A 13,293-nucleotide genomic window follows, 5' to 3' on the forward strand; every position below is an offset into this window, starting at 1 on the left:
GTAGGGAAAAAATGTGGAAAAAAAAGTTTTTTCAGTTACTCTGGAACTTGCTTTCATTTGGACATCACAGCTTCAAAGGAAGTATGTGGCAACATGGAACTGCATTTTATTAGATTTTGCAAAGATGTCACCTTAAACCTGGCTTGCATAAAGAAATTCCTTTAAAAGAAGATTGTGAAGAATTTCTGCCAAATGTTTATATACCCTAAAAATAGCTCATCCTCTGGAATTTAATAATAGTGGGTTAGATTTTTAGCCTTTAATTATTTCCTTTGGCTCTGTTATGGCAACACAAAGGGATTGCAGACCTGAGGCAAGGCAGTAGTGGAATGTTTTCCAGGTAGAGCAATCCCCCTCTGGTTTCCCATCCACATAGTCTTGGTGGGTTGTCTAGCTCTGCAGTTTCTGAGTGGACAAATGCATCAGAACTGCCCTGCCCTTGCAGCAGGCACTGCTAAAATCTACAAATGCATGACCTACCAGAGAGCAAGAGTGGAAAAACCTGTGATTCAGTGTCTGTGTACCCTAACCTGAATCAGTGACACAATGGTCCTTACATGGTTCCCTTCTCATTCACCATCCTCTTCATTTGTCCTTTGAACACTCTGTGCCACAGCAAGGGGACACGCAGGATTTGGAGGACCAACAGGAGAAAATAACGACTGATGGGAATGGGATGAAATATAACTCTTCCAAGTCCATGCTCCCTTGTACCGGTTTCCAGTGGTGATGCTGAACATCCCCCCTGCAGGTAGGTTCACAGAGCTGCAAGGCCACCAAAGCCTCCAGCAAGTGTCAGGGTGAGTACTACAAACAGCTCTCATGTACCTCACTGGAGAAGGCCCTGAAGTTTGGGAAGTCTGTTCTTAAATGCCTTGTGTCTACTTTGCCAGGACACACCAACCTGTACCTTGTTTGCCTTCTCTGCCTGCAAAGATCTACTCACAATCCCAAAATCGTATCTAACTTAGTTATTGTACAGCTTCAGTAGCATTCCTGAGTAGGCTGATAAAGAAATAAAAGGCTAGCTAGAATTTAATCTATTTAAACCTAACCCTTTTGGAATGGCATAATCTTAGATCAGGGCACAAAAAAATGAAACTAATGCCTCTCCTCGTTTCTGTGAGAGGTACCTGGGGTCTTTCTTAAAGATTTCAGTCTTTTCTGGAGAGATGAAACCACGTGATGAGGGCAAACAACCCTTTAATTACTCTCATCCCTCATTTCTAGACTTGATCAAGCATTCTTTTTAATAACTATTTGCCGATATACCAACAGGAACTCAAATACCAACAATATCTACATAACTTCAACCTATTCCTTGCTTTTAATATTTCCAGAGTCAATACTACAGCCAGGATGAAGCAATGTCTGGCTGAGATCAGCCCTCTGTATGCCAAACAGTTAGCTGAAACTTGTTTGCAACCAGGAGATAAAGGGTGATGGTGGCCACATCTCTTTGATCTTGTCATTTGAGCCTTGAGTGAAACGTGTGCATGTGTGAATTAAAACATCCAGAACAACACATGTTGCAACTTCAGTCTTTGGCAAGAGGGTGAGGGCACAAACAGGCAGATGTTCATCTTCCTGTTGGAAGGTGCTAAATGGGGACCTCCATTGGTCTTGCACCACCTCAGTCTCCTGGAGAATGCTGCTTCTCGTCTTGCATCTTTCCTGTTTGTTTCATGCTCTTGTGGGAAAGGAACAGTTACAGAGGAATGAGATTTTGCTGCTGTTCCCTGCAATGACATCAGTTTAAACCATGGAAGAACCCACTGTATGTTGCCATAAGATGTAATTTTCCTTGCTAGATAACTGTGTGGTTCATGGGATTGGGCCTTATGTGAGGAAAAGAACGTACGGTTTAATTGAAAATAGACTTCAGAGCTGTCCTGAAAGTAATGATTTCTCTTTTAGGAGGACCCAGTTGGAACCTTCTTGCCTAGCTTTAGATGTCTGACCCCAAAGCTGCCTTTGTATCCTAAACATGGATATTACTTCATATATGTGCTAGAAGGATAGTTAATTCTGTATGTGGATATCAAGAGCTATGTTTAATAGTGTTCATGGGTATGAAGAATAACTTGTTTCATCTTCAAGTTGAAGGATACTTCTAGACAGATGACTTGTACCTTAAATTTCACTTGTCCATGTTTTCTAGGTGTCCATTGTTTATACTGGGAGCCTTAATACCTACCTCAGATGTAAACACATATGCAGGGGATCCCTGAAGCTGGGTGGGGTGAATCTCATCTGCCAGTTTCTCCTGATGTGTGAACAATATAAGTGGATGACAGCTCAGATTGTTTCTGCCACAATTACACAGAGCAGCAATTACATTTCTGCAGCAATTACAAGGAGTGGCACTGGAGGTACAGGGAAATGATGGGAAAAAAACAGAGAGAAGGAAATATGTGGGAATATTTGCCACACTGTGAAATCTTTAGCCTAAGCTTGTTCTTGAGGCCCTGAAGTCAGGATTTGTGCAGTGGGGAGAGAGCTGCTCACTGGGAGGGACCCCAGGTCCTTTCTGGGACATCCCTGCCTGTCCTACTTTTGGGAGCATGGGAAAAAGGGCTTTTGGATTTTGTCAGGGACAGAATCCCTATTGATTTGGCGAAAAAACTGTGTAGCCATCTCCAACAGGATGAGACCACAGACAAGGGAGAGTAGAGGGAGGTCACAGAGGCCATTGGTAGTGGGGCTTTTGTATGGAGTGAGAGGAGAGCCCTGATAAGGGACATCCATGTCCCTCCCTCCAGCAGACAAGCTTATATCTCTGCACACCCATTAGGTTACCACCTCTCCCAAACATTCTCTGAGGCATGGGACTGAGTTCCAAGGGTCCTGCTTCTGTGTAGGAAGTGGAGATCAGCAGCAGGGAGGCTGAGGGGAGAAACTGGAGGAGTCCCTTAGGCGTTTGCTATCAGGTTTGTGATGCAGAAAGCCCAGGGAAAGCCTAGGCCAACACTGTGCTAGATTAACAGTTTACCAATACAGATTGGCCAAGCTAAGGTAAGTATCTTCATGGTGATATTGCACTATCCAGTGTTCAGGCAGCCCTCCTGGCCCTGGGCAGCTGCTGCAGTGACATGGAGTGACAGGAGTGCTCCCTGCACAGGGTGCAGGTTTAGCAGAAGACACCTCGTCATGTGGTTTCCCCTGGTCACCACAGCCAAAAGGCTGATCAATGGGTGTCACCTGGTACTTCAACCCTTGGCATATGAGTTACCTGCAAAACAGAAAGTGGATGTTTAATAATACATCTGGTTTTCATATATATATATATATATACCAAAAAAATATGGAAAATAGATATGTATACATATATAAATACAGGTTTCCATACAGGATATTATTAGTGCTGCAATCAGAATAATTAGGACACTATTTGTAAACTCTGCTCTCAACCCTACCATAGGCAAAAACCACAAAGTTGAGGCAGTCTGTGGGGCTGGCTTCCTTCCCATGGGGCTGTCTCTTCCCCCTTACTGCTCTTTCTTGCTTTGAAAGGGAAGACTTCAGCTGCCTTCAGCTGCAGAAGTGGAGCCACCTTCCCTCACACACGCCTGACTTACAGACCATTTTAAAGTGCCATGGGGGCGTCTAATATGCTAATGAAGAAAGTGGGTGGAATAGCAGGGATTTGAGCACAGCTAAGAATGTATATGCCTAACAATTGCAAATCAGCCTGTGCTGAAGTTACTTAAATGGGTTGGCATCAGTGGAAGGTGGGTGCCTTTTACACCTCCTCTTGTCAGTTTTTGGTGAGTACATGGCTAAAAAAACCCCACCAGACGCCTCTGCATATGGGCCCACTGCTTCAGCCAGGGTTATTGGGAAGGGTTTGTATCTAAGTCCTAGAAAAATACAGTTACCTCCTTTCCACTCTTATTCATATACAGTAGGAGGAAAAGTCTCTTCATGCAAACACATCCCAGACTGGTTGCAGGCATAGTATTTTAGGCATGCCATAACATCTGGGTGTACGAACAGAATTAAGTATAACCTTGAAATGGACTTCTAAAATATTGGCAAGTTTTTGCAACTAGATCCATGTCTGAGGTGTATAAATGAAGGTTCTGCATGTTGTGGCTTGTAGCAAAGCCTTAAATCACTCATAGATTTGTGTGATTAGGGGTATAAAATCACAGTCTGGTTCTCTTTTTGCATCTCAAGCCCAGCTCTTCCATTGCTACTTTGATATGATTTATGTTTTCAGATCAGAACTGAAGTTTTTTACATTCATGAAAAAACATTTGTAAGCACAGCTGCAGGTGAAAGCCTTTTAAATATGTAAGAGCAACTGCAGTGGCTGAATCTGGCTAAAAACATGACTTCACAGAGAAGCATGTAGCCATTAAAAAATCAGTGCACACAAAGGCGGTGAATTGAAAAGAGAAAAAACTCAGGCAGAACATTGTCTAATACTGTGTCTTGCCAAGGCAAAGCCACCCATGCCAAGGGGAAGAAGTGTCCAGGAGGTCGTGCTGGCAGAGCTGCAGCCTGATCAGTGTGTTATGTGCCTCTTTGGGAAAGTAAGAGTTAGCAGGGAAGTCCTGTGTGGGAATGGATGAAACAGGGCTACAGCCATGGGGAGAGTGGGAAAAAAAGGGAATGTTCTTAGGAATGCTGAAGCCAGAGGAGGGAAGGCCTGGAGCTGTAGGGCCTGTTTGAAAGGCTGTACCTTCTGGGTGCTGCGCTGCCAAGGGGCCTGTGCCTGCTCCTGCCTGACACTGGTGATGAGGACAGGCTGGGAAGGGAGGTGGGTACAACAACCCTCTGACTGGAGAGAGACTCACAAGGTCTCATGCTTCTGATGTTCAGAGGGCTGGAGCACCTCTCCTATGAAGATGAACTTCCCTCTCTCTGCTTTCCTCTCTCAGCTCTCCTTTCTCCCTCTCACACTCTCACCCACCACCTGAGGATCATAACCAGAAAGACCAGAGACCACCAGTGTGGGATCCTGAGGGTGGTGATCTTCCTCTCTCCTTCTGTCTCTTTCCCACTCACCCCCTGGTTCTCTCTTTTCCAGCTTCACTCTGGGCTATTACAGGTTATACATAACACCATTATAGCTCTTCAAAATAATTCAAGGTATTTATTCATCATTTACAGTATATTTATTCATCATTTACAGTTTATCTGAGGGAAATTTTGCCACAAGTTTCCTTGAGATTGTTGTTGTTCTGCACCATTTGCCAGATGTGTTCCTTTTATGTTGGTTTATTGAAACCTCTTGAGGGTGTTTGTGGTCCCTCCTTGTCCCCCACAGAGAATAAAAACAACCTCCCTGAGCTGGTGGGGATGGAACAGGACAGTGTCCCTGCCCCTAGCATGGGGGTTGGAACTAGATGATCTTTGAGATCCCTTCCAACCCAAACCGTTCTAGGATTTTGTGATGATTCTATGATTCTAGTGAAGGCGTAGCTCTGAGCACTCACCAGGTAGTGTGGGAAGAAAAGGTGTTAGTGGAGAGCAAGACCAAAGGGGCCATGTCTGAGGCACAGAAGTGAGATAAGGGGTAGAAGTGGCAAATACGGACCAGGGTGTGTGTTTTGGTGAAGAGGGTTATTTAACAAAAACATGCCAAGTCCAACTGAAGGAACCATGGGAGAAAATCCAGGAGTTCAGGGGCAGATTCACCTCCATGGGGAGCTGTGATGGTAGTGTGAAGGTCTGCAGAGCTGCCATGGGAGAGCTCAAAGCCCTGCAGGAGGCAGAGGTGAGAGAAGACCCAGTAATGCTATGAGACTGGCTTGTGCGTGGAAGAAAGATGTTCACTCTGCTGCTGTGTGCTGGGGAGGCAGTGGAGGCTGCTGGCAAGGTCGTGGTCCAGGATGGGATAGTCACAGTCAGCCTGTCAGTGAGAGATGAGGGTGGTGAGGGAGTGAGATGAAAAAAAAATAGCATGAGAGATCTGAGAACAGCTCAGACCCTGGAGAGAAGAGAAAGAAAATGGATGCAGAAAGCCCCAAAGCTGTGAGCTGGTGGCAGAGGGAAGCCAGGAGAGCTGCTAGAGGTGCTGGAGGAGTGTGGGAGGTGAGAGGAGTGAGAAGGAGTAAACATTTGAGGGAGGTGTATCTTTCTGTCCCAAGATGATCTGCTGAAGTGCAGCAGTGCCAAACCCGTGTTTGCTGGCTGCCAGGTGCCAGCACCCAGCCCTTGCAGCCGTGCTGCACCAGCCTGGCTGCTGCTAGGAGAGGGGGGTGGTTTGCAGAGGGATTTGTTTGCTCTGTTGCAGTGTGGCAGAGGTTATGCACACCTTGGGGACTGTGAGTATGAAAAGCGAAGTTGGTGCAGGAGGAACTGAGACTCCAGTCCTCCTTGAAAGCCAAAACTGTGTCAGTTTTTTCCCCCAGGATTTCTGAATCTCCCAGGGGGAGGAGGGGACAACACCCAGAGGTGTTTGCAGTTGCAGTGTGGTTATGAGTAAAGCTCAGTGCCCCACTGCTTAAAGCCCATGTGAATAACTCCACTTTTCCATTTAGTTCAAGGCAAAGATTTTCTTTTTTCTTGCTGAAATAAGCAAGCAAGTGAAATTATTTCAGCTTTCTTTCTTCGCATGTAGGGTTAGCAATAGTGATATGGTATCTTTTCTCTAGGCACCACTCCAGAACAGAGAAGTGGGAAGTGGTGAAGATGTTGGTTTTGGATGTGAGTAACCAGATTGAAGTTGCACCACTTCCCAAGACAGATCTGACCCACATTGGGGCAGCCCTGAGCAGCAGGTGCTAGAGGAAAGGGGAAGGCTCCCTCCTGCTCTCTTAGTGTTGCTGCATTGCCTTGTTCTAAAGTATTTTAAAAGTTACTAGACTTGGAGCCTGTGAGCATTAGCCTCAGGTCTGATGACTGGGATATTCATGAAGTAATGGGGACAGCTGAGTTTTGTAACAGTTCTCAGGACCAGTGGATGGGAATGATCTCAAGCAACAGAGAAGAAGGGAATCCCATTCAACAGTGACACTAAGATCTGCAGCATGGTTTGTAGATCTCACAAAAGAGAAGAAAAGAGTCAGGAGGGTTTATACATCAGTCTCATGTCAGCACCGAGCCCCTTGCTGTTACACCAGAAGCAGAATGGCTACACACAATCCTAGGCATCCTACCCTCCTTGAAAGATGAATTTAAAGTTGTATTTTTCATGCTAGAAATACTTCTAATTTCTTTCAATTCACATGCACTCATCAGGTTGTATAAACATCTTGGACACAGCACACTCACAGAGACTTTAGATCCAGCACTAGATGCTATTGTCAACAATGATGTAGCCTACAACTGTGTCCTTATCAAGGAAGCTGCCCTTGGGCTTCCTAACAACAATGTCAGCTAAAGCCTGGACAGCAGATCACCTCTGGAGGCAGCACTGCCCACTTAGTTGGCTGCCATATGTTACCTTCACAAGGGATGAAGAGCCTGGCTTCGACAGAAGAAAACATTTTTACTATGAAAAAGCATAGAAGTTTGCAAAAACATATGGGGGAATTAGTTAGCAATCAGAAAAGATTATAATGTTTTGTCAACTTTGCAGTAGCTGAGTGGTAGATTTCTCAGAAACATTTACAATGGTCAGAAATAACATAAAAATGGACAACTTTGATGAACTTGCAGTCCATGACAACACTTTCCCAGGCCGCTTGGTGGTGGGTACACAGGGATGAACGCAAACACGTCTGTGTGTGTTTAAATATGTCTTTTCTGCTTATGTCTAGTGAAGTAACTGATGAGTTACAAGTGAGCAGTTTTATTAATTTGTATTGGTGGCTGTCTCTGTTAATGTAGTTCTTGTTGTTATTCAACCACTTAGGATGGTTGTTACTATAGTCTCATTATCACTACTTAGTTCAGAGTCTGGGCTCAGTCTGGGTTTCTATTAATTACTGTTAAATTTAAAGAAATAAAAGTCATTGCAATATGGGAAGTAAGAAAAAGGCAGATGTATGAGGCAGCATTATCATGCTGTACCCCCTGTAGCAAGGATTCTGCCTCTTTCTGCTTGTTTATTGAGTACTTATTTGTCTTTTCATTTTCCTGTAATTATGCCAGTGTTAAGGGAAAATGCTGAAACTGAGGCATTTTAGCCTTTGTTACAGAAGGATTACAGCCTGCAAACACACTAAAAAGTTTGCAGTCTTATTTTGAAACCATTCATTGACTTCAGCGGTAGAAGAATCTGGCTCTAAATGTGTTTGGATTATGTGTCCTCCACAGGAAATAGTCAGTATTATGTGCAGCAAAGTTAAGAGTTGGAATGTGCCTTTCTTTAAAAGGAAAATGGAATTTTATTAGAAAACAAGAATCTGACTTTAGCTGCAGTCTCCTTGGTGTAATGACCTGTAATACAGGCTGCAGATCGTAGAGCTTCCAAATATATCACCACAAAGGCAGAGCTTTCCTCTAGCTCCTGTTTCCAGATTTCCTTTCTTTCACACACACACATTTATTTGTATATTTATTTTGTATGTATACATATGCTTTCTATATTTACATTTTATTTATATATTATTTATATATATATTAGTTATATATTTACATTATATATATTTATATAGTGTTTTACAGAGCCTCCCTTGAAATGGGCACTAAATGAGATCTAAAATCTAATGCTAGGGATTTAATCTTGAATGCCCCACTAATTGTTTCCATGTCTTCATTAGCTTTCTTGTTGCTCCATGCATACCTGTCTGTTTTCTCCCTTTGTGTGAAGTTTCCTTCAATAGACTGGAAATAATGAGGCACGGATTCACTGATTTGAGAAGATTAAGGAGAGCAGCAGCTCTGTGGGCTCATCAGTCTGACACACTGGGGCCTTGGTTTTGGCACAGTGCCTCAGGTCTTGCAGGCTGGTAGGTTCTCAGCTGCAGTGATACCAACCCAAAAGCACCTCCTTGCTGCAGCAGAAGACTTTTCTCTCATGTTTGGCATCTCCAGTGGCTTAAAAACATGGAATCTGGTGCTAGCAGACTGTGAGAGTGTCTCTCTGGTCCTTGGCAGAGGCAGAGGGCTGTGGCCCGGGCCATGCAGTGCTCTGCGTGGCTGGCTGTGTGCACCAGCTCTGCCTTCATCTCTGGTCAGTCCATTCCTGAGGTCAAGAGTGATTTCCGCAAAGTGACCGTGCACCAGTGATTGCATCACTGGTCTATATGAGTAAATAAGAAAAGCTGATGCTTCCTGAAACTCCCTAAGCTCGGTGCTGCTTCTTTCCCCCCCACCTTTATGATCCTCACATTGGAAGCTGTGTACATCTGAATTTTTCACGCAGAGGCTGTGGTGTCAGATGTGAACATGAGTTAGGAGAAGGAAGGCATGGGCCTCCCTGCTTGGTCCTTCTGCCTTTAGGGTCATTCCCAGCTCACCCAGGACCGTGCTGCTGAATGGCCCTATCTGGAATGGCATAAAACTGGACCAAAGCAAAGGATTAATGTATCTCAGATATCTTTCCCCAGATTTGTTCCCCTGCTGTCCCTCCATGCACAGTTCTTATGCTGCTCATGGCCAAAAGCTTCACATGATGACACACAAATAGATGGAGCCCAGACCTTATTCTTCACAAATTCTGAAGTGCAAAAAGATCTGTGAGGTTTTTAGGAATTCAATATCAAAACTGAATCTTCAGTTTTCTGAGCATTTTCATGCCAATGAGACACATCATTTCTCAAAAAAAATATGTATCATACTTCATATTTACTAGTTCTAGGAAAAACCTGATGAAGGCAGGCAGACTCCTGGTTATGAACAGCTGAAAGAGTCATGAACCATTAAAAATAATCTACAAAAGAAGTCACATATTAAAGCCTGCTTTTTGTCTATGGCTGTAAGACCTGTTCAGGCACTTCTCTTCTGAACCAAGACAGCAAGCCTACATGTAGTAGTTGGGGTTTTTTAATGATTCATATCTGTCTGAATCCTGAAATCACTGTTAGTTGTTATTCAGACCTTACTCAGGGGTAATTTCCATTACATTCTCTTGCAGCTCCTGGATTTTATGTCTTTTAATTTTGCCTTGTGCCAGCACTGTCCTATCAGTTGAAGTGGCTCCTGCTGTTAGTGCTTCTTCCTTTTTCTTATGCTGAGGAGTGGATGTGAGCTAAATGCTTAGAGCTGTGCCTGCCCGGAAAGACCCTCTGCAACTCTTGCTTGGAGTTCAATGGCTTTGAGCTGCAGTACCTGGCAGTAGACACACACACACACTCACATACACACACACAGAATGCATCCTTGCTTTTCTGCTTTCTTACATTCAGGTGTGGAAAAATGCTTTCTTGCAGCCTTGGTCGCTACAGAAATACAATGTTTCTGGTTGTCCTTGAAATGGATGGATTTTATTCTGGGAATGGGTGGAATGAGGTATTTCTGCAGTTTTCTGCAGAATTCTCTTGCTCCTCGCCTCACTGTCCAGTCCTTGCTCCCTTGCTCCTCCCTTTCTACAGAGGTTTTTTAGGGAACATTAGATGGAATAGAAGCTAATTGTTGTGTTTATTTTGTTTATGTGTTTTTTTGTTTTGTTTTTGTTTTTGTTTTTTTCCCCTCTTTTTGCTTTCTTTGTGCAATGTCAGTAGCCTGGATGGCAAGCAGATGTCTATGAGGGTTGTGTAGGCATTATGAGCTTGAAGCCTGCTGGCCAAAGTCAAGAATGAGGCAAAGAAGTAGAAATCTATGTTCCAGCTTTGCTGGTTGTTCTCAGGCAGATCAGACTGTCTGTACATCCTATTTCCATGTTTTAAATGAATGAAAATAAGATATCTATTCCATGAGTCTATTCTGAAGCTTTATTTACTTCAGTTCTTCAGGCTACAAAGAACACACAGAGGCAAACAATTTTTTGTTTCTTGTTTGCTCCTTGCTTGAAAAATTAAAATTTGCCTGGTTCCTGCTGTTCCAATACTTTCTGACAGAAAGAAGGTTATGCAAGGGCAGTTATTGTGACAGACACAGCTGTGATAGCTTAGCCAGTGGAAACCCTCTCCAGCATTATGAACCATCATGGCAAAACGGTGCTGGAATAGCTGCGCTGCTGGGCCCTACTGCCATGACCTTCTTGGGTTAAAAGAATAAAAAGCACATCCCTTCCATAGCTGTGCTGGTGAAACTTCAAAGGGTAGAGCACAACTTAAGCAAGGGTTATGGTATTCTTTTTCTGTTGTTGTGGCTGTGGGGATTTAGGGTGTGAAGAGGTGCGGTCCCTGATTGACAGGACATGGCTGGTAAAAGCCTCAAGCACAGACACAGTCGTACCAGCCAAACCTGTGGATTTTGGTTGTGGGGCAAGGTGGGGCTGAAACAGACTCCACTAGTGAAATCTGAGTTTTAGCAATACCTTCTGCATCCCTATTAGAAATGCTGCTGCAGTGCAGCTGTCTCAGGCAAACACTTCCAAGAGATGGCTTTGCTCAGGCAGCTGCAGAAGGAGCTTTTTGGTAACTAAAGGTTTTGCTAATGGCTGTTTTCTTTCTTTTTAGTTTTCTCAGTCTGTAGCTGAAGGGCTGTTGTAAGTGATGGCTGGGCAGGTAACCATCTGTTAATGAGTAATTCTTGTGTGTGATATTGGCATTGATCTGGTCCAGATTTTGCAATGTAATGTCATCTCCTGAGTGGGCTTGCTTTGGAGCTCCATGTTATTGCTACACCAAGCTTTTCATTAGCTCCTGAAGGGACAGAGACAGGAAATGTCTGGATGGTAAATTGTCTGTGATCACAAGCGACATTGGATCAGCTCCTCTGGAGGTGCCCTTAAACACCTGCTGGTGATCACCTCCAAGGGTCAGGCACTTTGTAAACTCTTCACTCCCAGTGGTTTAGGGTGAGTATCTCAATACATGGCATTCCCATCTACCCACAAAAACATTAATGATTAACAATGATAACAGCTCTGCTTACTTAGAAAACTAAAATACCCTAAAGCCAAGTAAATCACAGTCCTTTGCAAAAGCTTGTGGCTGATTCACCCTCCTGCTTCAGCCCAGCCCTGGAAGTTTCCCTCTGCCAGGCAAAACCTTTGTGAGAGGAGATCAAAGATGAAAGTGTGTGCTCCTTTCACTGTTGTCTTGGCTCTGACTCTGAGCAGTGACTGTGCAAGGATGGTAAGTCTGATTCTTCTCTTTTGGAGTGGTGGATCACCTACACGTTGGCTGGCAGGACAAGGTTGCCTTGGGGTTGGATGAGTGAAGCTGCCGACCAGACTAAAGGCAGAGCTCTTCAAATGAAAACCAAAAGGGGTTTGCTAGGTGAAGGTTCACAGCAGTGTTGTCTAAGCAGGGGGCCTGTACCATAGCTGGTCCCATATGTAGCTGCATTTAAAGAAAGTGCTTACATCTCTGCCCTGCTAGGGAGAAAGAATGGGAGGGGAAGAAGGACCACAAAATTTGAAATATTTTAAAAATATATCTCAGAAACATGGTGACTCAAGCAGGCAGCTGCAGCAGCATGGAAGGAGAACATACCCCACTAGACTTTACTGCTACCTGGTAACTGGACTTGCCAGCTTAGGTTGCCATCTACCTCTATTACTGTTTTCATGCTGTGTCATTCAGTGTTACAGGTGCTTTGAATATTTTTTGGGTATGTCTGCAGGGCAGCTGCAGCACTGCTGAGTATGGCCATACCAGCTTGACTTTGCTAGTTTGCTTAAACCCCCAACACAGCTAATTAGCTAGTTCACCATTAGCTAGGTCCCCAGTTGTGTGGCTTTATGATTAGCCTTATTTCACTAGCTACATTAAAGCTAGCTCAGATATACTTAAATGATGCTATAACCCTAACTGTCCCAGTGAAGTACAGAGGTACCTCATTAGACATTGCAGGAGGGAGCAGAGAGGAATATTCATGGTGCCTAGGAAAAGACCAGCCCTGGCTGAAGCTGTTAGAGACTGCTCAGTGCTGGCAGAGTCAGTGTAGTGTGCAAAAACTCTTTACTCCTCAGAACTGTCCAAGCCCTCCCTGTATATATTAGCAACAGCTCTGTCTTATCCCTTACTTGTTAAGTCCTCTATCCAGTTTTGCATCCATGATGTGCTGCTTCCTTGGCTGCTTTGGTGATTTTTTAATTTTGCTATAGTTCAGCTGTCTGAACCTTTGGTGGCAGAGGCACTTTCTGTATATTGCCATTTTTTATTATTTCCTATGGCTTAAAATCATCTTGTGCTGTTTGCTTGCTGATGGGCAAACCCAAATGAAGCAGAGTTGCTTTTTTAAACTAATGCCCAGGGGGATAGAACTAAATAGCAGGAAAAGTAAAATGCTGGGATATTATTTGTAACTGTGAAGTGGCCCCAGAATGCATATGTGCTTCCTGCT

The 13,293-nt window shown here is 44.0% G+C and overlaps 1 protein-coding gene across 1 annotated transcript in view; it reads left to right on the plus strand.

Annotated features, from left to right (window-relative positions):
* Positions 1 to 12,014: 12,014 nt before the first annotated feature.
* Positions 12,015 to 13,293, plus strand: part of HGFAC (HGF activator) — a 44,074-nt gene continuing 42,795 nt past the window's right edge. The window contains exon 1 of the mRNA XM_010000271.1: positions 12,015 to 12,080. Within this exon, the coding sequence (XP_009998573.1) occupies positions 12,015 to 12,080 (66 nt within the window). The remainder of the gene's footprint in view (positions 12,081 to 13,293) is intronic.

This window comes from Chaetura pelagica, unplaced genomic scaffold (genome assembly GCF_000747805.2).
Source record: "Chaetura pelagica isolate M959 unplaced genomic scaffold, ChaPel_1.0 scaffold116, whole genome shotgun sequence".
NCBI classification, from domain to species: Eukaryota; Metazoa; Chordata; class Aves; order Apodiformes; family Apodidae; genus Chaetura; species Chaetura pelagica.